At 38.9% G+C, this 26,482-nt stretch overlaps 1 protein-coding gene across 2 annotated transcripts in view; it reads right to left on the reverse strand.

The window, feature by feature from the left end:
* The window catches only part of DYNC1H1 (dynein cytoplasmic 1 heavy chain 1), a 95,315-nt gene that overhangs the window by 51,408 nt on the left and 17,425 nt on the right, over positions 1 to 26,482 (reverse strand). For both annotated transcript variants that reach the window (XM_043986143.1, XM_043986141.1), the window contains exons 4-25: positions 26,214 to 26,469; positions 23,920 to 24,106; positions 23,064 to 23,335; positions 22,745 to 22,972; positions 20,252 to 21,328; positions 19,329 to 19,508; positions 16,667 to 16,816; positions 15,122 to 15,268; positions 12,064 to 12,204; positions 10,781 to 10,957; positions 10,546 to 10,656; positions 10,344 to 10,463; positions 9,451 to 9,690; positions 6,895 to 7,050; positions 6,694 to 6,807; positions 6,304 to 6,414; positions 6,013 to 6,222; positions 5,391 to 5,537; positions 4,971 to 5,137; positions 4,681 to 4,854; positions 293 to 458; positions 21 to 209 (exon numbers count right to left, since the gene is read on the reverse strand). In XM_043986143.1, the coding sequence (XP_043842078.1) occupies positions 21 to 209; positions 293 to 458; positions 4,681 to 4,854; positions 4,971 to 5,137; positions 5,391 to 5,537; positions 6,013 to 6,222; positions 6,304 to 6,414; positions 6,694 to 6,807; positions 6,895 to 7,050; positions 9,451 to 9,690; positions 10,344 to 10,463; positions 10,546 to 10,656; positions 10,781 to 10,957; positions 12,064 to 12,204; positions 15,122 to 15,268; positions 16,667 to 16,816; positions 19,329 to 19,508; positions 20,252 to 21,328; positions 22,745 to 22,972; positions 23,064 to 23,335; positions 23,920 to 24,106; positions 26,214 to 26,469 (4,720 nt within the window). The remainder of the gene's footprint in view (positions 1 to 20; positions 210 to 292; positions 459 to 4,680; positions 4,855 to 4,970; positions 5,138 to 5,390; positions 5,538 to 6,012; positions 6,223 to 6,303; positions 6,415 to 6,693; positions 6,808 to 6,894; positions 7,051 to 9,450; positions 9,691 to 10,343; positions 10,464 to 10,545; positions 10,657 to 10,780; positions 10,958 to 12,063; positions 12,205 to 15,121; positions 15,269 to 16,666; positions 16,817 to 19,328; positions 19,509 to 20,251; positions 21,329 to 22,744; positions 22,973 to 23,063; positions 23,336 to 23,919; positions 24,107 to 26,213; positions 26,470 to 26,482) is intronic.

Below are 26,482 nucleotides of genomic sequence, written 5' to 3' on the forward strand. Positions count from 1 at the left end.
AAATTTGCAATTCAAGTTACCTGGTACTTGTCAATCCAAGTGATATAGGTATTAGGATCAATTGAAGTTGCCTTGCCAAAGATTTCTACTTCTGTAACAGATTCAGCAAGAAGTTTAGCTAGGGTGACTCTCATTTCTTTTTCCACCAGTGTGAGCCATTCATTGATTTTGGGATGTTCTGTGATTGACACAGGAGTTTTAAACATGACCTGAAATAATTAAATTTTAAAATTGAGATCTGTAAATATTTGAAATGTTACTTCCCCTGCCACAAAACTGAACTTCTAGCTACCTCTTCTCCTTCACGTGATGAAATTCCCAAGACAATGGAGTTATCTTCATTTAAAATTATACTGGAAACTCCAGCAAACATTTTCTTGAAGTGTTTCTGTAATTTTGCCACATTCTTGCTGTTTCCAATTATCTCAAGCAAATCTTCATCACCGACAAAGTAGAACCTAGTAAAGACAAAGCACTTATTTTAAGCTGCTCAAGTAACATTACAGTAAAAATACACAGAGACCCAATTTATGGTTAAATCTTAAACATGTTGGGGCAGCTAGGTGGCGCTGTGGATAAAGCACTGGCCTTGGATTCAGGAGGACCTGAGTTCAAATCCAGCCTCAGACCCTTGACACTTATTAGCTGTGTGACCCTGGGCAAGTCACTTAACCCTCATTGCCCCACAAAAAACAAACAAACAAACAAAAACCCAACAAACAAATCCTAAGCATGTTATCCTGACAGACTAGACCATGAGTAGTGAATCTCAAGCCAGAACTAGATTCAGCCCAGGCCAAATTTCTTTTGACTGGGAGCAAGTTTTCTAAAATGAAGCAGCTGTATCTCTCTTCTTTCCCCCTTTTTCTTCTTCAGTGCAAGATGACATTCAGAAATGAGTGAAGGTGATGTAAAAACAAAAATTACATTAAGTAAAAATGAAGCTATGGACTAACCCCACTCCTGGCATTAAGAGGAATAAATACATACATGTGGAAGGGTTCCTTGAGGAATTTAGATTCCAGAATGTCAGGCCATGCATTTAAACTTCAGGAACTCTTTTACATATTACCAGAGGGGGCAGCTAGGTGGCGCAGTAGATAGAGAACCAGCCCTGGATTCAGGAGGACCTGAGTTCAAATTCGACCTCAGACACTTACACTTGACACTTACTAGCTGTGTGACCCTGGGCAAGTCACTTAACCCCAATTGCTTCACCAAAAAAACAAAACAAACAAACAAAAAAAACAAAGAAAGAAAGAAAAGAAAAGAAAAAGAAATACAAGGCTACAGAGCACTTGTCATCTCTCAAGAAAAGCTAGAACCACTTTGGTAGGATCTCCAAGGACTGGCAACTAGAAATGTTGGCCTCTCCTCTGGCCACCTCATCCCCATCCCCTGCCCCACCCACACTTCCCCTTTATTTTAAAAGCAAGAAAATTAAACAACGTTTAAATTTTTAAAAATCAGCTTTAAAAATTAAAGTTAGCTCTAAGTTGTTTGTAGCTTTTTACTTATGCTTTCCCCTTGACTGCATTCTCCTATGGATCAAGGGTCCCATTAAAATCAGTCAGTCCACAATAACAGAATGCTTATCAGGTACAGTCACTCTTTCAGTTGCTTTAGTTTAACTGTTGAGTTAATTGAATTCAATTCTAGGAAGGGGGGAGGGGGAAAGGGAAGGAAAAGAGAATGTAGACATATATACAGAAATGACAGATACAAAACCAAAAGATAACAATAAGATGGTTTAAAATGCAAATTAAATAAGTCCCCATCCTGGGTATACAACAACTGACATTCAAAGCAGAAAGGGGTTTATAGATTGTCTGATCCAGCTCCTCCTCACACAGGTAACTAAATATAAACTACCCAGGGGAGACACAGACTAGTCCTTCTCTTAAGTATCTTCAGAAGACTGAAACATATTTCAAGTATTTCTGGCCATATTATGATATCAACATAATATTAACGTTCTTCAAAAACGTTGTTTATGTTCAACCTGTCCTATTTTAAGTAGATTTCTTCTTGGCTGGTCTTCTGCAGACATTAAAATGAAAAATCCAAATCTAATTTCTTAATTTTAATTGAAGTTAAAACATTTTTCCATTCCAGAAAATTTATAGATGTTACTCAGTTATCCCTCTTATGCTAATACCTTTAAAGAAAAAATAAATGTATAACTTTCTTCCATAACATTAAAGCCATATAACTCTCCTTTATTACTTTATCAAAGCTAATAATCTTGGCATGAAATACAAAGCTATCGCTTTACCCAATGCCCATACTGTACACAGTAAGCTTCTTTGTGGAAGGGGTCTCTACTTGTACTCTTAGTAGTCCTTGACTTGAACCATACTAAGCTTTGTTGAAATATTCCCTTTAAGTTTATTTTGAAATAGGTACAGAATCAGAGGAAAAACAATCCCTTGGGGGTCACTTCCCCAGGATCAAATTGGTCTGTATTGGTCCTTTGGGAGTTGAAAGCCTCTGTCAGGGGTGATATCTTGAGGATTTATTCAGGATGTCAAGGTTTGATTTCCAATAGACTACCCCAAATGCTTAATTCCTGCTCAGGAGCCCTACATTTCTTTGGGGCCCATTTCAGTTTGTGACTTGTTTGTTTGTTTTTTGGAGGTAGTCTAGAGTGAAACCAGATCTCCATATGGTTGCCCTATGTATTACAAGGCCTCACTGAAAAGATATATAGGTTGTCCTATGTGTTGTAAGGACCTAGTGAAGAAATTTTCTTATAGAAGAGTTTATGGGCAGCTAGGTGGTGCAGTGGATAGAGCACTGTCCCTGAATTCAGGAGGACCTGAGTTCAAATCCAGCCTCAGACACTTGACTAGCTGTGTGACCCTGGGCAAGTCACTTAACCCCAATTGCCTCACACACCCCAAAGAAAAAAAACAGTTTAGCTTCTCACTTGAGGGTAATTTTCAATGGAACCCACATTCCAGATCCCGGCTGGGAGAACCCCATGTGCCTTGGGAGCTTATCTGGCCTAGACTTTTCCACTGAGGGGAAAGACTTTATTTTTCCCTTTGCCTTTTATCTATTTTTTGGTGTTGCTAGATGTGTTTTATTTTAAATTTTATTCTTTCCTGTTTTGGGGAAGGTTAGAACAGGCCCTTAGAAGCACCAAGGCAAGTGAGGGTAACCTATGAGAACTTTGTAAAATATTTGTTCAATTGATTCAGGGGTTAATGTAATCTCTAGGCCCACGAGAATAGCAGAGCTACACCCTCACAAAAGACTGTCAATTTAGGGAGTGTCTAAGAACTGTTTTGCATAGACTTTGTTGGGACTCAGTATGGGGCACGAAGGAGACTAATAAAAACTATGGCATATGGACCTTACTGAGGTTCTTTAGTGCAAGGAAATCAAGAGGATAGTGCTTCAGCCTTCCCAGATCCCCAGAGAACCATCAAGAATTAGGGATATGGACCAACAAGACAAAAAGCACTCTAGTTTGATTTGCTGGGACGACAAATTAATTGGGCAAAGAACAGAACAGGAGAGATAACCAGAACACCTGATCGGAGTCCCCCAGTCAAAGTAAAGCAACTTGAAGGGGCAGCTAGGTGGCGCAGTGGATAGAGCACTGGCCCTGGATTCAGGAGTACCTGAGTTCAGATCCGACCTCAGACACTTAACACTTACTAGCTGTGTGACCCTGGGCAAGTCACTTAACCCCAATTGCCTCACTAAAAAAAAAAAGCAACTTGATAAGGTGTGGGCCTTTGTTGGAAAGGGGTATGTCTAATGGAGCTAGCCATATGCCCTGATCCCTTGATAAGAATACACAGGGAACTTCTGATTTAGCCCAGGGTCAAAGACTGTGTCTTATTAGAGGCAAAAGCCTCCCCATAACCTAGAAGAATGAGTTGTGGCCTACCCTTCCTTTTTGTATTTATTATTAATTACTGCAACATGAATTCAAGTGCATAAGGTATGGAGAGTTGGTCTCAGAGCCAAGGATACTTGGGTTCAAGTCACCTTAACTTCTCAGTGCTCCAGAAGGCCGGTGGAGTCAAACTCAAATAGAAATGGATCCTTGCTGGCTGCATACTGATCATTTATGTTTTACTGTATTTTTATTTGCTTTGTTAAATATTTCCCAAACCTGATTCTGGCCTTTTGCTAGTGGCAAGTTTGACACTCTTGCTTTAGGCAACTAAGACCCTGAGTCATAGAGAAGATGTCAAACTGCATCAGCAGAGGGAGTTTCCTATACAAAGAATCCACGACTCTGCTCCTTCCCCATCAACAACCTACTCAGATTTACAGAGTGTTTCTCTTTGCCCACAAACTTTGAGCAGACAATGATGGCAGCATTAACCCCATTCTGTACATGGAAAAACAGGCTCAGAGAGATGGTCAAAACTGATCCAAAAGTCAGGCCCAGGTTTCCTGACTGCATTTCACTAGTGTTTCCTATTATCTTCTACTAAGCTAGCTGCTCAAGAGTTTAATCAAGTTGGCATGAAAATCTTAAGATATTAGTTAATATAACTGGTTGCAATCGAGATTCAAACAGCAGTTAGTAGCATTCAATTAAGCTGAACAAATATGCAGTACAGAAAATGGTACACAAACTCAACAGATGACTATCAATAAAAGATGATACATAGCTGAAATTAAACTATATTTCAATCCTTATCAAAAATGAAATACCTTGGGAAGGATGATCTTTCTCTTTCCAGGTATTCTCCTAATGCTTTCTGGATCTTTCCAAGCAAGTCTGCTAGCCTCTCCAAAGACCTTTGCACACCCTGGATATTCAGAACATCCATAACAAGGGGGGATTTTGATACCTTTTTCATTAGCGCCAAAAACTCTGTACTGATGCTAAAAATGCAATGAAAATGTGAATTAGATTTTTTAAATAATAAAGCTTAAAGTGTAGTCAAGGATAGCTATTTCTATTTACTCTCATTTTGGAGGTTCATCATTTCAAAACACACCTTTGGAATCTTTGGGTTTCCACTGGCAAAAGGTGCTTAATATCAGCACTGCCTGTAAAGATGCCCTCAAGGTAGACCCATCGCCTCTGAACATCAATCCACACATCAAAGAGAGCCATTATCCGATTCAGCTTGTCTTCCCAGCTCAAAGCATCCTCTTCAAAAACCTGGTTGTAAAACAGTAGCAGGAATTTAATGCTAATCTTTAAAATTCCATCTACATTCACATCTAGCACTCTCTCTGATAGTTATATGGCAATTTAGAACTAATTTTAAAGTGCTAAAATTCCACTCACTCTATTCTGGACTCAAATTTAATAGGCCTCTAACCACTTCATTAGTTCAAAACAAATGAAGATCAATGGGTACATGAAAATGTGGTCAATGGAATGATATACTCTGGGCACAATGATAAGATACCTTGTAATATGGGGATAACTTCATGGCAGAGACGCTGTTGATGTGTTCTTTGACCTTATTGAAGAGGTCATCCCATCCACGAATCAGGCGACACTTGTTCTGATAGTTAACCAAATCTAATTCATAGGTATTCCACACCTCTCTAATCTGAAATTAGAAGAGAAACGGACATTGGAGCATTCAGCATCATGAATATTAAGACTTTGGAAGATTTACGAAGATATAATTGTTTGGTATCATTTGTTAGAAAATGTTGAAATCACGCTACCTGCCCCACTATCCCCGCCATGCCGTACTTTAAGTGAGTACCGAATATTTTCTAACCCCACTTATAATCCATCACATCACTCAGTTGCCAGAGGCTTAATGTCACATTTGATAGCATCTTGTGCTTAACAAAGTATTGCATATACATTACCTCATTTAATTCTAGCAACAGATTGCTAGTACAAATGTTCCCCCTCTGACAGATGAAGAAACAGGCTCCAAAAGATTGCAAGTAGGCCAGGGTCACATATCCACTGTGTGGGAGGCCAAATCTCAAGCCAGGACTTCTGGCTCCAAGTGCAGAGCACCACATTATCATCGCACTGAACAGAAGCCCTCCAGTTTTAATATTTACCTGTTTCAAAAATTCTTCCAAAGCCATTTCTCCTTGTGCTACAAGTAGGACATCTTTGACAACTGCTTCATTTTTCTGCAGGTCAACATCCCAGATCTGGCCAAGGGTTAACTCAGAAACAACCCAATTAACATGAAGTCTCTTCATTAGTTGCTTCCAATGCCGATCTTTAAGTGCCTCCGATTTCAGTTCAATCACCAGCATGTTGATCTATGGTGACAATAAATTTACCTATGAATATAAGCTTCTAACACAATTTCCTGTAACAGAAAAAATGAAAGTGTTACCTACCTTCATGTAGCCCTTCAGAAGCCTCTGGACAAATTCATAGGAAGCATACTGCCGTAAACGTGCAGGGAAATTTTTCAGCTGGTTCAAGAGAGCATCTAAATTTTGTCGAAGCTGAAAGAAAAAAAGTCAAGTTGTTATTTAGTTAGCCAACCAACAGGCCCCTTTACGCAGTAATGGTAAAGTGATTCTTTCTAGAACTTTTACACGGTGTTTATTACTAAATTCTAAGTTTTAAATTAGATTTAATAAACATCTAAATGACCAAATCTGGTCTACAGAATGTAAATTCTATTTAACATTCAACATCGTTCTTTACAAAGTCTGTAGCTAGTCCTGGGTTGACTCTGCTGCACAGAATTACACAGGAATATACACTTAAAAGAAATATACCTTTCGCGGTTGTACTGAAACCCACGGTTGCTCCTTCATTTGATCGATTTGCTCCCAAACTTTAGAAAGTTCAGACCAAACACCTTTGAGATCTTGTAACTCTTCCAAAGCCACCTATTAAGAATGGAGCAATTCTATTTAATAGACAGAAAATAAAAATCTCTCTTCAGTTTATACCAATAAACAGTATATGGTTTATACCTGTACACGCTCTTCACTGCCACTGAGAAGGCCTGTATCTGTGAGCTCCAATGCTTCCTTAGCCTTGGCACATTTCTCACGATCATCCTTCAGCCTCCCAAATTTTCCTTCATAGATAGTAAGTGCCTGAAGAGCCTCCTCTGGACGAAGGTTGCCCTAAAACAGGCCACGCCAAAGTGAAAATGAGTACAATGCTGAGGCTCAGGGTGGAAAAAGTTAACATCTGTTGCTTAGAAGTAAAAGTAGCTGCAAATACAACCAATCATTTTAAAACCTGCTCCTGTATGTGAGAAAAAGTCCAGATAGACTTGAGTTTACTTTAGACAAATACCTATGTTAGTGCCTACTTGTGTGAGATATAAAATTTACTTAAAACCCAATATCTGACATCATGAATCTTATCATTCAAATAGGAAGGATATGGCACACACACAAGTAGCAAGAAGTCAAATTCCTACATGGGTTCAACCAAGTACTATGTGAAGTCCAGAGAATGTGGAGGGGAAAAAAATCAGGGAAGTTTCCCTGGAGTAGGTGACATTTAAACTGACCTGCCTTGGGAGACGAGAAAATAGTATGAGCAAAGGCACAGAATCAGGAAAGAGCTGGGAGACTGACCCTGAGTGTTCAGATGGCATGTTTTCTGGATAAGGTGGAGTAAATCAAATTACAAAAATTTAAGTAAAAGATTATAGAGGAATGATGGGCCACTTTTAATGTCCTTTTACTTTTTAAAATTTTGGGGTCTTATGACAACTCCCTGGATTATTAAGTGAAGTATTAGAGGGAACAGATGAAGAATAATTTTTCTTGCCCGAAATAACATTTTTAGTTTGTAATGACTATATCTACTGCATAGACTTCTCTTCCATCTTTTTGGAATGACTGTGTAAAATGAAGAAAAACATTCCCATTTGTCCCAATGAACAATGAAAGTCAAAATTTTCAATTTAGGGGCACAGCCAGGTGGAATAGTAGATAAAGCACTGGCCCTGAATTCAGGAGGACCTGAGTTCAAATCCAGTCTCAGACACTTGACACTTACTAGCTGTGTGACCCTGGGCAAGTCACTTAACCCTCAATGCCCCGCAAGGGAAAAAAATTTCAATTTAAAATGTAAATCTTAAAAATCTCCAAACACCAAGGGAAAATATTTTCAAACTCATGTCCAGCACTGCAGAGAATTACAGATATCCATGATTACACCTTCTGCCAACTCCCTCCACTACCACCCCACCCCATCATAAGGAAACTATAGTTCTTACTCCACCCAGTCTTCCCACCCACTATAACTTCACATTATCCAGGCTGGGAAGCGTCTTTCACCAGACAATCTCTAAGGTTCCTTCCAGGTCTAATGCTCCATGAAAGTGCTATCATTTTTCTAAGCTTTAGTGAAAGGTGACTCACTTTCTCTATTCCCCTTAATCCCGTTTGTCCCCTGGACCAAAGAATCAAATTCAGTACATACTACTAAAGTAATAAAAAGATCCTAAAGCAAGCAAGAAGGATCAACAACAAGAGAAAATACAAAACATTTCTCTGGCATTTTCCTTTACTGTAACATAGCCTGCTAATGCTATGTTAGGATGCAAGTTAGTGATGCTACAGAGGAAAATCTTGCACACCCAAAAAAAGCAAGGTCAGACTAAAGCCTATGATCTCTTTTCTTATGCTTCTTCTCATACTTTTCATTTGAGGTAAAGGGCATATCCAGGAGCTGATTTTTTAAATTCCCTAATGGGGCTGAACCAGATGATCTACCTATCACCTTCCTAGGTTTTTCCTAGGGGCAGAGTTGGATTCAGTACACAAAACAGCTTTCAGATACTGAAGCTTTCCATACTGTCTAAGAAATTATAATATAGAATTTTACCCCATGCCCATCAGAAATTTAGAAAACAGCTGAACTACCAATTTCAGTAGGTTTACTTTAAAAAACAGAAGTTAAGGGGGCAGCTAGGTGGCACAGTGGATAGAGCACCGGCCCTGGATTCAGGAGTACCTGAGTTCAAATCCAACCTCAGACACTTAACACGTACTAGCTGTGTGACCCTGAGCAAGTCACTTAACCCCAACCGCCTCACTTAAAAAAAAACCAAAAAACCGCCCCCCCCCCCCAGAAGTTAAAATCCTCAAATCCTTTCTGTTCTAGTAGTCTAGCAGTTAACATGAAGAAGTAACACGGGCTAAGAGGAAGAAAAAGTGAGGGCATGTGGACTAGACATGTGCAGGGCTATGCCAACAATTTATGAGGATTCATCATAACAAAAGGGAGCTATCTCTGACAACTGAGTGGGACTGAGAGAGGAGGAGGGACTTAGAGGTTCACGGAGTTTGGAAAAGGAAAGAACGTATACCTCATAGAATATAAAGTTATAGATTTCTGGGGAAATTTGGCATTTTAGCTAGTGCTGTGCACCACAAGTCTTTCCCCACAGTGACTGGCTGGAGATAAATGAGCCAATAAAATAGTTTGATAAATCCAGGTCTCTGCTCCAGAAGCAACACACACACACACACACACACACACACACACACACACACACAACTCACAGTAACAGGTTTGGTTTTCTCCCAGTCCGTCAATAAATCTGTCGTTCGGCTCTCCACTGCCCTGTCCTCCTGGACAATCTTCATCTGGAGGTTCGCCACTTGTTGCTGAATGGCAGAGTCTTTGCGCCGCATGATATCATTGAATGCTCCCCATTCTCCTTCGATATTATCAATGTACAACCAAGATGGAGGAAACTGGAACCTCTGCTTTTCAAGTAAGCGCTGGCCATTACGGTAAAGCTATTAATTTAAGAAACAAAAATCACCATGAAAATGACTTCTCAGAATACAGATGATTTCTGGAAAACAAAAGATGCTTATTATGCATTTGGACTGCCCAGCTTAAACCAAGATAAAGGCTATATTAATCCTACCTCCTACAAGCTGACATTCTAAAACTAAGGAGACAAAACCCAAACTCCCATAGTTCATCCAATTACTGTTAGTGGTCCCCACCAAATGACCACAGATTTCCATGACCCTGAGTCAGAGGGTATTTGAAAACTGTCTCTTGGCTCACCTCTTGTTTTAAGCCTTAAGAATATCTGTACTGGGGGCAGCTAGGTGGCACAGTGGATGAAGCACCAGCCCTGGATTCAGAAGGACTTGAGTTCAAATCCAGCCTCAAACACGTGACACTTACTAGCTGTGTGACCCTATGCAAATCACTTTACCCTCCCTGCCCCGCAAAAAACAAAACAAAATAAAATATCTGTATTGGTTATTTTAATGTCAATAACTAGAGTAAAAATGGCCAAATCTATGAGAAGGCATAAATAGAACTCACATCTTCAAAGTATAGCTAAGTTACAGAAATAAACTTCAATAAAGGTAAATGTTGGTCTGCCCTACAAAAACTTAAACTATTCACATACAGCCATGAACCATCTTACCTCAACTTGTTTCTCAAACTGCTTGATCTTCCGTTTTAAAGACTGTACATATGTTATAAATGTCACAGCATCAGATGTGCTAGCTGTATCTACAGAATGCTGTTCTAATTCTTGTCGAGACTGTTAAGAAGAGAACAGTACTTTAGTATTAAAAAAAAGTTACATTTGTAGACTAGTCAATACTACAAATATTACACCTTACCTTTGAAATCTGTGAATGGAATTCTGACATGTTTGTCCCCAGCATCTGTCCAAACTTACTGAGCACCTCTTTATGCCAAGAATCATACTTCAAATTCACCTTAGATTGTACCTGAAAGATAATAAGATCATAACATTTAGTTATATCTTAGAAGTTTATGCTTCAATTACATTTTATCCAAAAATAAGTTTGATCTTCTGTGAACCGTCCCTTGCTTTTCAATAATACAACTTACTTTGCCATAATCTATAACTACTGGTCCAAACTCTTTCTTGGTTTCTGCATTGTCAAAAGTTCCTCTGGCTTTCCTGATTTGAACCAAAAGAGCTTGCCATTTATTTAGATCTTCTCCAAGTCTATTGTAGATGTTCTCAGCCTGCATATCCCATAAACACTGATACTGAAGCCAAACCTGGAAATATAGAAAATGACTAAGTAATACTGTTAAAAAACCAAAAAAGACCAACAACCAAAATGTTTAGAACCTGAAAAGAAGCAGCATAGCATAGCGGCCAGAGGGCTAGCCTTAGAACCACAAAGACCCTAGTTCAAGTCCCCCCACAGACACTGGTTGAATGAGCCCAGTCACTTAATCTCTCAGTGCTATAGGTGATGCTCTAAGACTCTAAATTGCAAAGACAGTGTTGACCTGCAATGGTACAGAGAGTTTCCTCACCAGGGAGGTGCCCTTATACCAGTACAGGTTCAGACCCTGTCCCTATTTGGAGAAAAGTATCCAAACCCTATTCTCTCTTTCCATAGAGAGTGCTTCCAATGCTTGATATCACTGAACGTTCCCCATTCTCCTTCAATACTGTTGATGTGTAAACAAAATGGAGGAAATCAGAAACTTTGCTTTTTAAGCATGAAAATTACTTCTTGCAATACAGATGATTTCTGGAATGCAATAGATACTTATAATGCATTCAACTGCATGGTTTAAAACAAATTTGTATCAACCCAATCTTTTCATATTCCGTATGAATCTATTAATCTTTAACATAAAACATGGAAACTTCAATCTTCAGAGTCTTAGAATGTTCATATTTGGGGGAGCAAAGTTTAAATCATTTATATCTAACCTAAGAAAATGGTCCCATTACTAAGATTTTGAATTTAAATATAAGTATTTTCAAATAAACCATATTTCCTTACACATTAAAAATGTTCACCTTCATATTTATGAGACATTATACTAAAAAACGTAGAGCAGGTGGGGGTGAATTTTTTAAACCAATTTTGAACCAATTCCCACCATGTACCTCATTCATTCATTCATTCATTTATGTTATAAAGCAGGGCTTCTCAAACTTTTTCCACTCATAATCCCTATTCACCCAAGAAATTTTTATGAGACCCTGGGTATATAAGTATATAAAATAGGTATACATAGCCTTTTACTGTTGCCAAATTTTCCACAACCCCCACATCTATATGGGGCCACAATCTACAGTTTAAGAAGCTTTGCTATAAAGGTTCAACTCAAGTGAACCCAGAATTTTAAATGAAGGCTTTTACCTTGACATACTGCTCAACTTCAGTCACAATGCCTACGACTGCAGAATAAGCCTCTTCAAGGGCAACAGGGCCATCAGGCATCCGTGTTAAAGCATTCCTGTAGAACTTTTCTTCTTCAGACAATTCATAATGTACACCCACCTAACAGAAACCACAGAGTTGAAATGTGTCTTGCTAATACTTCATTCAAAGTGATTGATAAATTAGGGCAATGGTTAGTTAATAAAAAAGAAACTGGTAGGACTGCATAGCTAAATTGCAAATTCCACAAGTGTAAAGACTGGATCCTCAAAATGCCAAGTTTGAAGGTATACAGAGTTATTACAAGGTCAGTTACCAGTCCCTTTTTCAGCTCTCTATTATGTATTAAACTAGAAAGAGAATATGATTAAAAAAATGTAGGTCTTAAAAAGAGCTCCTAAATTTAGATATTTTTTTTTAAAAGATCTTTAAAACTTAATTTGTCAGTCTTATTTTGGGGACAATCCCTTGCAAGGGCCTGGATGAGATAATCTTTGAAGTTTACTAAAATATGGAGTCTAATTAGTAGCAGAGCTCCAAAGAGACTATAGAGGGCTGAACTGTCAACTCTAAAAGCTTGTTTGGTGGTAGCATTTGACAATGTCAAGATACACCAGCAGGATTAACTTTCCTTCTCTAGTCTTCCCTCTCATCTTCAAAGATTTGCTGGGATAATTCCAACTACAAAGGTATGGCAACAAAAACTGCCTGGCAACATTTTGGTTTAGACCAACTCACATGATTAACCATAGTAAGCTTTAAATGAATATATGATAATAGATATATGAGGTCACATCACAAATAAACTAGAGTGAAGGGAATGAGAACCCTTTTGCCAACTATAGATGAAACAGTTCTTCACCAAAGAAGAATGAGAGAGGATCATGGGGTATAAACTGCTTGGCACACAGTAAGAATTTAATAAATGTTGATTTGACATTTTTTATTACAAAAATTGAAAAGCTTCTCCACAAAGTCAACAGTTAAAACTGGAAAGAAAAGTTAACTGAGAAAAAAAAAATTTGCAGATATATCTCTGATAAAAGTATATCCAAGTTATATAGGGAACTGACTCAAATATATAAGAACAAGAACTATTATTCCTCAGTTGGTAAAAGTTCAAAAGACATGAACAGGCATCTCAAATGACAAAACACATACTATCAACAACTATACAAAAACATGCCCAGAAAACTAAGAGAAACACAAATTAAAATTGTGAAGTTCTACCTTGGCAAAGATGACAAAAAAGGAAAATGATAATTGTTTGGAAGGGCTGCAGGGAGACAGGCATACTAACACTCTGTTGGTGGAACTGTGAACTGGTGCAGCCATTTAGGAAAGCAATGCCCTAAACTGTACATACTCTGAAACAGTGATACAACTATTGGGTGTATGGTCCAGATACCAAAATAAAGAAAGGAAAATAGTCATAGCAGCCCTTTTTGTTATAGCAAGGAAGTAGAAACTAAGAGGGTGCCCATCAACTGAGAAATGGCTAAATAAACGTTAATGTAAGAAAGGAATGGAATATTATTGTGGTATAAGACATTCTGAAAGGGAAGATTTCAGAGAAACCTGGGAAAACTTATATAAACTGATATAACATGAAGTGAGCAGAACCAGGATAACAATTAATAATACAGTAAAAATCTTGTAAATAAAAACAATTTTGAAACATGCTACCCAACTTCTGACAAACGAGTACTAGATTTGAGGCATAGAATAGGAAGTTTTTGAACAAAATGAGAAGTAAGGTTTTGGCAAAAGTGTGGATTTGTTTTGTTTGAATTTGCTTGGGGGAGAGAAAAGCTAGATACTCTTTTTTTTTTTTTTTTGCAGGGCAATGAGGGTTAAGTGACTTGCCCAGAGTCACACAGCTAGTGTCAAGTGCCTGAGGTCAGATTTGAACTCAGGTCCTCCTGAATTCAGGGCCGGTGCTTTTATCCACTGCGCCACCTAGCTGCCCGATACTCTTACCAAAAAAAAGAAATGAAAGAAAAGAGGGTCACTGAAGCACTGAAAAAGAGACAGAAGAGAAGAGAAAACATAAAACGAAGTTCAGAAGCAAACAGACAAGCAGGAAAGGTTTGAAAGCAACATGCCGAATTTATCACAGGCTTTTAAAGAAGTGCTCTGTACGTAACAGATCTGCCATTTCACATGTAGCCTTTTTCTATTTTACTTGGTATATGGAAATGTTCTTTTTTGGGGTCTTAATTTTAGAATAAAAAATTAAAAGCCCAGATTCAGAGAAACCCAGAACTTTTATGAGCGAGTTAAAGCAGGAGAACGTTTATACAGTGACTATAACATTACTTCTAGAAACTTAAGAACTGACCAATGTAATGACCAACTAAGAAACCAGAAAAATGACAAGTCATGCTTCCCATCTCTCAACAGAGAAAGAATTAACCAGAGGTACAGAAGGAGACCTGTTTTCAAGGCATGGCCAACATATCGATGTTTTGCTTGACTATGCTTAGTTGTTACAAAGAGGAGTTGTGTTTTGATTTTTTTTTTTTAATACCTGCTAGGGATAAGAAGGCTAGGGAAAGGAATGCCAAAACAATGGGGAAAAAGAAAGACAAGAGCATCGATGGAGCAATTTTTTTAAGGCACAGAAGAGTTCAGAAGGAAGGTCAGAGGGAGAAACAGAGAAGCAAGAACAGCTTTGGAACTAATGTGCTGAATTTCTTATGTACTTAAAAAAACAACCCAAGTTATTTGCAATAAAGACTCACAGTTTCATATGCAATTCCTTTTTTGTTCTTTGTATATGGAAATATTCATGCTTATCGGTGTTTGTCAATTTCAGGACAACAACAATTTAATTTAAAAAATTTTCTGGGATAAAACTGAATAAGACTGGATAGAGCTCTGGTTCTGAACAATTTGGGCAATTCTACAGAATGAATTGACTAACTGGGCCTTTTTGTGAGGGGTAGAACACAGGAATCCTTTCAACACTGATTAATTCATATAAGGTCAGTTATGGGATGAAATATTCAGGTGCCACTATTATTTTCATGCTTACCTGATACCTCTGACTCTGAATTCTGGGAAGTGAGAGTATTATTGTCTTCCAGGAAAACATTTCTTGATAGAGCTTATATCTGCATTCTTCAATTGGTGGATTTAAGTAAATCACCTGATTGGTTATTCTTAATTCATGAACAACATTCTGAAGAAAAAATAAGTTGCCAATTAAGTAACTGGAAGAAGTTATATACCCATACATAAATCACTCCCTTCTCTGAATTTTTATAACACTTTAAGTTAGAACAACAAAACTTGTTCTTTATTAGATATAATCTTTTACTTTTTTCTAAGCGTTTCATGCTGCTGGGTTGTTCGTTCTTTTCCCCTTAACCAGCAGGGATTAAAAATAACCTAAAGTCAGACACAGACACAGACACAGACACAGACACAGACACACACACACACACACACACACAGCTACATACATACACACACTGCCTTATACAATGCTGGGTGCATAAAAGATACTCAGTATATGTATTCTGAGTGTATATAAATAACTCTCAGTAAATACTGACAGATAAAAAGAGCACAGAATCACAGGATTTTATTGAACTAATTATATTAGGTTGGGCATGCATATAATGCTAGTCAGCACTAAGGATGAAGCATACAAAGAGCACTAGTGAAAGTATAATAAATCAACTTTTGAAATCTGTAATTTTGAAACTGGCTGAAGTTATTTCAACAACTAAGATTTAATTCCAATTCAGTCTCTAACTACATAAGAGTAAATATGACCTTCAAGGTCCTTTGTTTATGATCTCTAATAGTATGATCTATAAGTTTTTAATCAGCCTAACAAGGATAAAATTGAACTATGTCCATGATGCTCAAAAAAGTAGGTTTAAAGCATTATGAACAACTTCTGCTTATATTTATACCACACTTATCATGTATGGAAAGTACTTTCTTGACAACAACTCCAGATGGATTATACAAGTTAGTAGCCCCAGCATAAGGATGAGAAGACCAAAGCTCAGAAAGGCTAAATAATTTTTTGTATGCTCACAACACAACTATTCAGCACTGAAGCCTAGATTTGAACCTGGCAATCCCGACCAAATCTAGCTTTCATTCCTCTACCCACACTGCTGGAAACAAAAATCTAGCAGGTAAGGAAAAAAGGAAGTGGATTCATTGACCAGAGTCCTTTCTGAACATTTCTGACTTAGCAAAGTAGAATTATTTCCCCAGATAAAGCCTACTAAGCTAAGGTTTGCAATATACTTTGCAGTGGTCTCCATTAATTATCCATGTTAACCCAGAAGCAGAAAGTGTGTAAGACAAGAAAGGACAGAACAGCACTATGGTATCTCTCCTATCCTTAATTTATCATTTTGGCTTTAAAAATGCTAAACTGGTGACAAAATTTCTCTGAAAAATGCTGGGCAGCAAGTCATCTACCTGTAGGCCTTTATATTAATTTCTTGAAAAATAGTTGCTTATTTGCTAAGTCAGCAATCATGCATGAAGAAGAGATCGAATGAGACTTATTAATTAGGGGCTCAGAAGGCCCCTATGACCCTGGGATACTTACTTTAATCTTTGGCTCACCACCTGGTTTGTGACTGACTTGAGGAGCATCTGTATCCATGTCAACTTCGGCTTTATCATCAGCCTGTCCAAGAAGAACCTGGGTCCAAGCCCTCAGGCCAGCTTGTAAACGAACCCCTAATATTCTTTCAATCTAAAGAAAAGGAAATGCTATTAGCCAAGAACACATTTTTATCCCACTCTTCCTTCCCACCTTCCCTCCCTTCTAAAGGAAAAAAAAAATCCAGGCATTTTAGCTGTGAAAAGGTAGACAGGGGAAGCCCATCTTGATTTTACTGTTTGCCTCTGCTTCCTCTCCTTTTCCTCACTCTTCAACTTCTTATCTGACTTTTGGTCTCACCATCCAAACACAGCCAGTGCCTATAAAGGTACCTTAAGTTCTCTTCATTTTTACATGCAAAGGCCTTTTTTTCAATCTTCATCCTTCTTGAACTCTCTGCACAACATATGACATGCTGACCTCCCTTATCCTCTTGTCTGTTCTGTCTTCTCCGAGTTTTCATGGCACAGCTATCTCCTGGTTCACCTCCTACCTGTGCCACCACCAATTCATCACCTACATCCTTCCCCTTACCTGTGGGCGTATCCTAAGGTTCTGTCCTGTGTCTTTTCTCTTCTAAACTTGCTGGCTCTTAGTAATCCCATCAGGCCCCAGGGACTGATTACCTTCTAGGCAGATCAGTCAGTTAATGGGGACTCCGAGATCTATATATCCGACCCTTGTCTCTCTCCTGAGCTTCAGTCCTGCATTGCCAACTACCTACTGACCTTTTCAAACTCGGCGTCCGACAGGCCTCTTGACCACAACAGTCTGAAACAGAAACACCATCCCCTCGGGCCTCTTTTTAGTTTTCCACTTTTGTCAGGAGGAAAACTATTCTTCCAATCTCCAGATCTGCAACTCTCGACTCTTCACCCCACGCGGTCGATCAGTTACCAAGTTTTGTCATTTTTACCTCCCCAACTCATGTTGCCACCACCTTAGTTCAGGCTCTCATCTTTTATCTAAACTGTTGTAACAGCCCCCTAATTGAGCTTCTTGCCTCAGGTGTCTTAACTAGAATCTGTCCTTAGGAGACCAATGTCCTGGGATAAGAGGCTGGGGGCCAGTAAGCACCAGATGAAATGAGGTTTTTAAATTTTAAAATGTAAATGTGAAAGCCAAGATCTCCCAGGCCTTGTAAATGTGCTACTCAAAAGCAGCCGAGTTTTCTGTATAGCCCTGATGGAACAAAAAGGGAAAAATATGTTGAGAGAAAAAAGTTCTAATGACATGGCCCTAGTCTAATGGCCAGTTTCACTGAGACCTGGCTTAACAGCACCTCGTGACACTTGGTAGTAAATTCTTGGCTTTTCAAACAACCTCCCTGGCTCCAGTATCATTTCAAATCCCTCTGGACCTATCAATAGCCTAATCCTTCTTCAAAGCCAACCTCAAATGCCTACAGCAAGCAGATCTCTTTTTTTATCTGAGATCTTCAATCAACAATCAGCAATCATTTATTAAGCACTTACTGTGTGCCAGGCATTGTGCTAAGGATACAAAGAGAGGCAAAAACAATCTCTGCCCTTATGGAGCTCATATTCTAACATGGAGAGACGACATGTAAGCAACTATGTCTAAACAAGATAAAATGGAAATAATCTCAGAGACAAGCATTGCGGGGTGGAGAGGCTTCTGGAATAAGGTAGGATTTTAGCTGAGGCAGGAGGAGAGCATGGAGGGCAGCCAATGAAAATGACTGCAGTTGGGAGATGAGAGGTCTCCTATAAGGAATAGCAGAAAGGCCTGCATCACTGGATAACAGACTACACGGAAGGGAATTAGTTGTAAAAAGACTGGAAAGGTAGGAAGGAGCTGGGTTATGAAGAGCTTTTTTTTTTTTAATTAAAGCTAGAGGGTTTTCCATTTGGTCCTAGAGGTAATAGGGAGCCACTGGAGTTTAACTGAATAGGAGGGTGACATGGTTAGATTTGCCCTTTAGGAAAATCACTTTAATAGCTGAGTAGATGAACTGGAGTTGAGACAGAGAAAGATCACTGAAAGATTACTGAAGTCATCGAGGTATGGCAGTGATGAAGGCCTGTGCCAGGGTGGTAGTAGTGAAAGGGCATGTGCAAGAGATATTACAAGGGCAGAAACAACAAAACTTGGCCACAGATCGGTTCTGGAGACTGAGAGTAAGAAGCTGAAAATGAGGACACCTCACACTCTCTCTTTTGTACAAATGAATTTTAATCTGTATAAGTATCTGTTTTATCTCTTTTCTTTTTTTTTTTTTTTTTGGTGTGAGGCAATTGGGGTTAAGTGACTTGCCCAGGGACACACAGCTAGCAAGTGTTAAGTGTCTGAGGCCGGATTTGAACTCAGGTCCTCCTGAATCCAGGGCCGGTGCTCTATCCACTGCGCCATCTAGCTGCCCCTGTTTTATCTCTACTAGATAATAAGTGCACTTGGAGAGCACAGACCTGACCCTACTTTCTCTTTATAATTCTCCCATAAGCACCAATATATATAAGACTCTACTGGAAAAAGATGGTCTACATTCAATTTTAAGCCTTAGAATTTAGCCTTAGAAAAGGGAATTATTGCTACCTTTCTCAGTAGAAAGAACAATTTACAAGAACTCCTAACCACTCCTTACCTCCATATCAAGTTTGTTGACCCAAATGGGTAAATTGGAATAGGAATGAAGATTCAAGTCATCCACGGCTTTCTGGACTCTATTCAAGATCTCAGAGAAAGTCTTGTGATCATACATACAAGTTTCTAAGGAACGAACTTCAAGGTCAATTTTTTCCTCAATAATAAGCAGATCATCCACCTGTAGGTCAATAAATATAATATTTAAGCCATCACTCTAGTTTGTTGCAACAATCTTAATTTATTCACTTTTTCCCCTGGTTACCTGAGTAATTTTATTGGAAGGTTTATATTAGTAGAGAAAAACCAAATACTCAAAGGAGGTTAATTTCAATTTCTGATGATACACATTCAATTTCAGTGCTAGACATGTGGAGAGACATTTCTTTTCTAACTCTTTATCACAAGATAGTTATTCATAAAAAGTCTGAGTCAAGGAATTTTTCTTCCACTGCTCAACTTTCGGCATTAAACCAGCCCTAAAACACTCAAAATTTGTTTATCTTCAGTAGGAATTAAGTATCAAAGCTATAAAACATTGTGGCTGTTTTGTCTATTAAACTATCTAACACATCCCTAGAATACTTAACAAAGGATGAGGGATGGAGATGCACTGTGGGCTCATTAGTATTGAGGACTCCCTTGTAAGGAAATTTCCCTCACCAACTAGACCAGCACTTTCTCTGAAACTTGTAGTCTTAGAGAATTGCCCAGAGCATGGAGAACTTAAATGACTCGCCTAGGGTCATCCAGCCAATATATGTCAAAGGCTGGACCAGAACCCAGTTCTTCCTGGCTCTGAGGCTGGCTGGCTATCCTGCCTCTGTCCTTGACAAACATGTATGAAATCCTATGGATTTCACGAAATGGCAATTGGTACCAATATTTAAAACACCTGTCAAATTATTTTAAGGTAAAACAAACCTTTTCTTGAAAGTTGAACACGGTCTCTGCCAGCCGCTGAACATAGGGGTCAAGTTTGTAGGATTCCCACACCAGGGCAATGCCTTCTCCAATCAGCGCTTGCACTTCTTTCTTTAGGCCGGCCACCAAAAGTGAGATGGTATTGCGTTCTTCCACTTTTTCACATGTCCGCTCGTACGTACGGACACTTTCAATCAGAGAGATGGCAAATGGATAAAGCTGGTTTGCCTGATGAGCCTTGTTCACAATTGCCAGTGGAACCCGGAAACCAAGCCACTTGAGATTCCGAACTTCTTTTGACAGAGTAATGATCTCAGGAAGGAAGTTAACTTTTAATTTAAGAACATTTCCACTCCGGCCTCTAACCCGAGTGCTTTCAATGGTGAAAATACGACCAGAAACACCAAGGTTACGCTGTTGCACCTTCCTTGCCCAATCATCAAATATTTCTTGAGTGTTGAGCTTCATACGGAAACTGTCTCCATCCTGCTTCAGCTTCTGGCCTTCAACGTGGTTCTCCCAGCCTTTGCCCAGGACATCTTCAACCCGCTTCATGTAGGCAGTGAGCTGTCTATCAATCTGTTTAGCCCAGATAATGGACCCAGATACTGGAGGCAGATCGCGAACATGACTCATTTTGCAGGCTTGACTCTGAGGGTACTGAACCTTGAATTTGTCATGAAGAGATTCAATGTCATCTTTCACACGTTGGATTAGCTGTGTTTGATATTCACGAATGGCACCACGAATGTGAGGCCTGACAAACAGGGCGTTAAACCTGGAGAAGATTCTGAACATTTCATTCGCATTCTTTGCTGTCCCAAGTTGATCCCTGAGGCGAGCAGTGATTCGGGTTTCTACTCTGTCAATTCTCTCATCATATCTCTTCATTGCAGCCTCCCAAGCTTCCGTACCTTCCTTAGAAACATCTAACCCATCTACTTCCTTGACATTCTCATAAGCAAGGTTTACTTCTTCAATAGCATTAGCATCAGCAGCATCAAAAAGAACTTCGGCCACTTTCATATCCGGAGGTTCAGGCACATCTCCTTGACTCTGTTGAGCAACAGCAGTGACCTGAAGAGCAAAAACCATCAAAAAAGTCTGAATTCCACTGGGCATAGGTACTAGGTTATGTTTCATAGAAAGATACCACCTAATCATCCCAATTCAAGCATTTAATTACCCCAGCACAACCGAATAATATGAAAAAAGATTATTATCCATACAAAATTCCTCTACTTATAATGCAGCTACCTGTACAAACCTATGCTTTCAATATTAAGCTTTTCATCATCCTTTAGGTAAATGTGGATTTTGAAATTCAGTCAGGAGCTACACACTGAAGATGTGGCTTGTGCTCAATAGCAATTCCAAATGGTTCTACTTATTTTGGGGGGATAAAGTGTTCGAGTAGCTACAATATCTTTAAGCTAGAATTCTAATGTAATTTCTTAACCTAACAAGTATACAGTACACAGACTAAAAATTACCAAAACTAGCACCCCAGCCACAGTTTAAAGAAAGCTTAAATTGACTATAAAACATCAGGTTAATTGCAAAGGATATAAATTTCTGCATAAACTTAATAGGTAAAAATAATTGAGTAAAACATTAAATTAGATTTTAACAAGTCAAGAAAAAAACTGCTTTTCTTAATTAGTCAGTCAACAATTTCTTGTTGACCTGCTATGTACCAATCCCTATAGTAACTGCTAAAAGAGCACAGTGGTCCCTGCTCTACGGGAGATTATAATCCAGCTAAACACCTGACAAATGTGACCTATCATTTAGCATTGTAAAGCAAAATTTACAAAGCATACGGATTATAAGCACTTAGCACAACAGAACATTAAGTATTTGACTGCTTACAAATAGAGAGTGAAATGAATCAGGGAATGCTTCCAGAAGGTGAGTTTTAAGATAGATTTTGGATTAGTGGGAAAGAATCAGGAATTTTAGGAAAAAATAACAGATGCAGAAGGCATAAAGGCAAGGATGTGCAGGTGAGAGGCAAGCAGATCTAACTGTGCCATGAAGTAATGAACAATGAGGTTGGTTTGAGTGGAAGATATGTGATTTGGTGGAGGGAGAGAAAAAGAACAAAGGAAGCAAGAAAGAAGACACCTTGCAAAAGAGATGAGAAAACATCCCTCCTGCCCCTCTTTACAGAGGTGGAGGATGACGGATATGGAACAATGCCTAAGTTGTCAGACTTGTTTGATATACTGGATGGTTTTGCTGAATCTGAATTGCCTTTTCTTCTCCTCTTTTTTATTCTTTGCTATAATGGAAGGCTCTTTGGGGAGGAGAGGAAGGAGGAGTATGTCTGGAGCTGATGTTATTATAAAGAGAAGCTATCAATAAAAAAAAAACTTTAACAATGTTTAAGTGTATTCTAGCAACCACATTTAGTATAGGCAAGTCATGAGTATAATAGGAAGAAAAAGTACAAATCAATGCATCCAACAATTCAGAGGATTAGAAACTTACCTGTGGCCTCAGCACTCGGACGATGACGGCTCTCAGCTGCTCATGCTGGCGCCTGAACTTCCTCATTTGGTCAAGGCGGGCCTGAAGTTTTCTGTGTGCAGGGTTGATCCTCCAGACCATCTTCAGGTTTTCTTCTCTCTTTCTCTTGACAATGTCTCTTAGGAGCACCTGCAGTTTCTCATACTCATCGTCCCACGTCTGGAAAACTTCGAAGCAAGCAACCATGACCTAGCAGGGTATAACAAGGGTGGGAATATTTTCAAAATGAGCTTCTTTTCTGTCTCTCTGAAGTACTGTTTATCAATCCCTTAAGACTTACCTTTTCAAATTCTTCATATGCCACATGCATAAGTTTTCTTGTCCCCAGCACTTTGAGTAGCTGAGAACTCAGGTCTCTTGAAATGGCCTCCACCAGACGCAAGGCCCTCTGAATAGGGTATTTTGTATTTCTGATTTTTCTTAAGTGGGTAAAAATTGCAACTAGGGCCTGCCTTATTTTGTCAAGCTCAGTAGCCGAGAGCAAATCATTCAGAGGGAAATCTTTCATCAGAGGGTTATAGTCATTTACAGTTTCCAAAGCCTGTTTCAGACCTAGAATATAAGAGAAAAGTGAATCATTGTCTTCTAACTGTTGTGGACCAATATATCAGAAGTCAGAAGATCAGAGTTCCAGTCCTGATTCTGAATTTACCAGCTACATGACCCAAGGCCAAGTCTTTTACTTGACTGCTTGGTCAGCCTTTTCTCATTTGGTATCAGTCTTGGAATTTCAGAAGGTGTCCAGTTGCCACAGCTCACTACTGAGTCAAACCTATCTTGACAGTTTTGCAGGCATGGAAGACCAGCAGTTTTTAGATGCTGGGGAAAAGAAAGTAGAAGTAGTGAAAGGAAAGGAAGCGGAGTAAATCATAGGGAAACCATTTTTTTTCCTTGAGTTTTCTAAATGGAGATTATTCTTATCATCTTTCCTCTATCACTCCTAGGCTGTCAAATGTTTGGCTGGCAGCTATGGTAAGACCAGACTATAAGGCCAAAGAGACACAGAAGAAAGGAAAAGTGTACAAGGAAGCACAACACATCATTAGTTTTGCCAGAAATCATTAGTATGAAACATTTTTTAAAAATTAATCTAAGTCAATTACCCTCAGGTTAGATTTTAGCACTTTTATTTTTACCTGTATCTGTGTCAAAGCTGACTGTTGCATGAAAACGTTTGCCATGCTTCAAGATATCCAGAGTTAAAAGAACCTCTGGGCTTTCACGCTTTTCCTGAATACGGTACAAAGCACGTTCCAAGTTTAGCCAAAAACTGATTTCCTGTAAGGCAGTTCCTGATGCCGGATCTCGGTCTAGTTTGGTCACCTTTAAAGACAAATATTACGTTAATCAATTTTTTAAAACTCAAACATTTACCAAGCATGTAATACAGTATCGTGCCAAATAGGCACTATTTTAGATGCTGGGGATACAAAGACAAAAATCAAATAGTTCAAGTCCTCTAGGAGGTTACATTCTATGAGGGAAGATATGTACAAATAAGCGTAAAAATATAAGCAAAGGTTTTTAAAAATGCCATTGCAATCAAAACCTAAATCTATTCATTAAAAACCCAATCTTATAATTTAAATTGGTTACCTATACTGGGAGTAACAGTTGTTTTCCTTGGAAATCAAAATGAGGAAAACTGAAATGAAAGGAATCTGTGGCTTGGCCCTGTGTTATTTAACATTTTTATTGACTCCTTGGTTAAAGACATGGATGGATATCTGATTGTTTGTCACCTCAGGGAGGGGAGAAGGGAGGGAGGGAAAGAAGGATAAAAATTGGAACCCCAAACTATAAATAAAAATGTTTATTATTAAAAAAAAAGACATGGATGGATACTATTCAAATTTCCAAAGAAGGCAAAGCTAGGAAGGACAGTTAACACAGTGGGTGACAAAGTCAAGAAACTGACATGCCTGAACACTGAGATGACTCTGACAAGGTGAAATTTAATAGGGAAAAGTATGAAGTCTTCTAAGAGGGTTTAAAAAAATCAACTCTGTAAGTACAAGATAAAAAAGTCTTTAATAGTTTGTCTTTAAAAAACAACAACTACACAGTGGAGGGTTTTAGTGGATCACAAGTGCAATCTTAGTGAACAGTATGATACAAAAGCTAGAAAAGCTAACTGTGTCCTTGGGCCACAGGGAGAGGGAGGGCTTCCCAGAATAAGGTCCTTTGTACCTCTAACTCTGTATGCGCCTATAGTTCTGCTGCACTATACCCTGATTAGACTATATCTAGAATAATGTGCTTGGGTCTGGGTGTCAGTTTAGGAAGGATATTAATATGCTGGAAAGTACCTAGAGGAGAGCAAGGTAGGTAGTACAGTAGACAGAGCCCCAGGCCTGGCTAAAGACCCCAGTTCATATTTGGCCTCAGCATTTACTAGCTGTGTGACTCTTGGGCAAGTCACTCCATTTGCCTCAATTTTTTCATCTATAAAATGGGGATAACAGTAGCACCTTCCTCTTAGAGTTGTTGTCTGATAATAATGGCAAAGCACTTAGTACAGTGCCTGGACCGATGTAATATGTGTTAGTAGTAGTAGTAGTAGTAGTAGTAGTATTGTAAAGAGTCTCATGTCCATACCATAAGACTGGCTGAAGGATCTTGGGATGGTTGCCCTAGAGATGAGAAGCCTCAAACGGGGTTTAATAACTGTCATCAAGTATTTAAAAGTGTGTCATGCAGAAAAAAATTAGATTTGTTTACTGGTTCCAAAGGGGAAAACCAGGAGCAAAGGGTAGAAGTGGAAAAAAGGCAAAAATGAATTTGATGAGCAAGATAAAGCTTTCTGTCAACTGTATGTAAGGCTATTCAAAAGGGGAATGAGCTGCCTCAGGAGACAGCAGGCGCCTCTTCACTAGAAGCCTTCCAATGGCCTCCATTCTTGTCAAACGATACAAGAGAGGGTAGGTGAGCATCTGACTGACCTGATGAAGTAAGGATTCTTTTGGATATGTATTCAATTAGAGGGCTGCTGAGGTCCCTTGCAACTCTCAAACTTCACATATTCCTACATGTTATCACTTTTTGTTTTTGTTTTTTGCAGGGCAATGAGGGTTAAGTGACTTGCCCAGGGTCACACAACTAGTAAGTGTTAAGTGTCTGAGGCTGGATTTAAACTCAGGTCCTCCTGAATCCAGGGCCGGTGCTCTATCCACTGTGCCACCTAGCTGCCCCACATTATCACTTTTTAAACAATTTCGAACTGTACCCCCAAACATACTAAACAAATCATTGTTGACCTTCATATTTCAAATATAAACCATCAAATTCACCCAAGGGCTAAAGTAATCCTTAGTGACAGCATTTATATTTTCTTTTGGAGAAAGTGGTAAGAGAAAAATGTGGGCTTCTCCCATGAAGATCCCAAAACACATTTTGTAAACAATTTAAGTATTCATTCCCGCCTTCTTACTTTCTGAATTTCTCGTATCCAACGGTTGACTCCAGACTGAAGCTGATTTAGAAAAGTTGGGTCTTCAACCTTATCCCCAAAGTCTGTAACCTTAGGCTTTTCTCCACGTTCGTAACATTGTTTCGCAACATTTGTAATAATTGGGTGAATTGGTAAGCTAATTTCTGGAATTTCAATATTCTGCTGCAAATGAAGAAGGCCCATTTCAAGTTCTGCAATCTTTTTCTCAACTGAAGGAGCCATTTTATCACCATCCCTGAAAAGATAGT

The sequence above is a fragment of the Dromiciops gliroides genome, chromosome 2, assembly GCF_019393635.1.
Source record: "Dromiciops gliroides isolate mDroGli1 chromosome 2, mDroGli1.pri, whole genome shotgun sequence".
Taxonomy (NCBI): domain Eukaryota; kingdom Metazoa; phylum Chordata; class Mammalia; order Microbiotheria; family Microbiotheriidae; genus Dromiciops; species Dromiciops gliroides.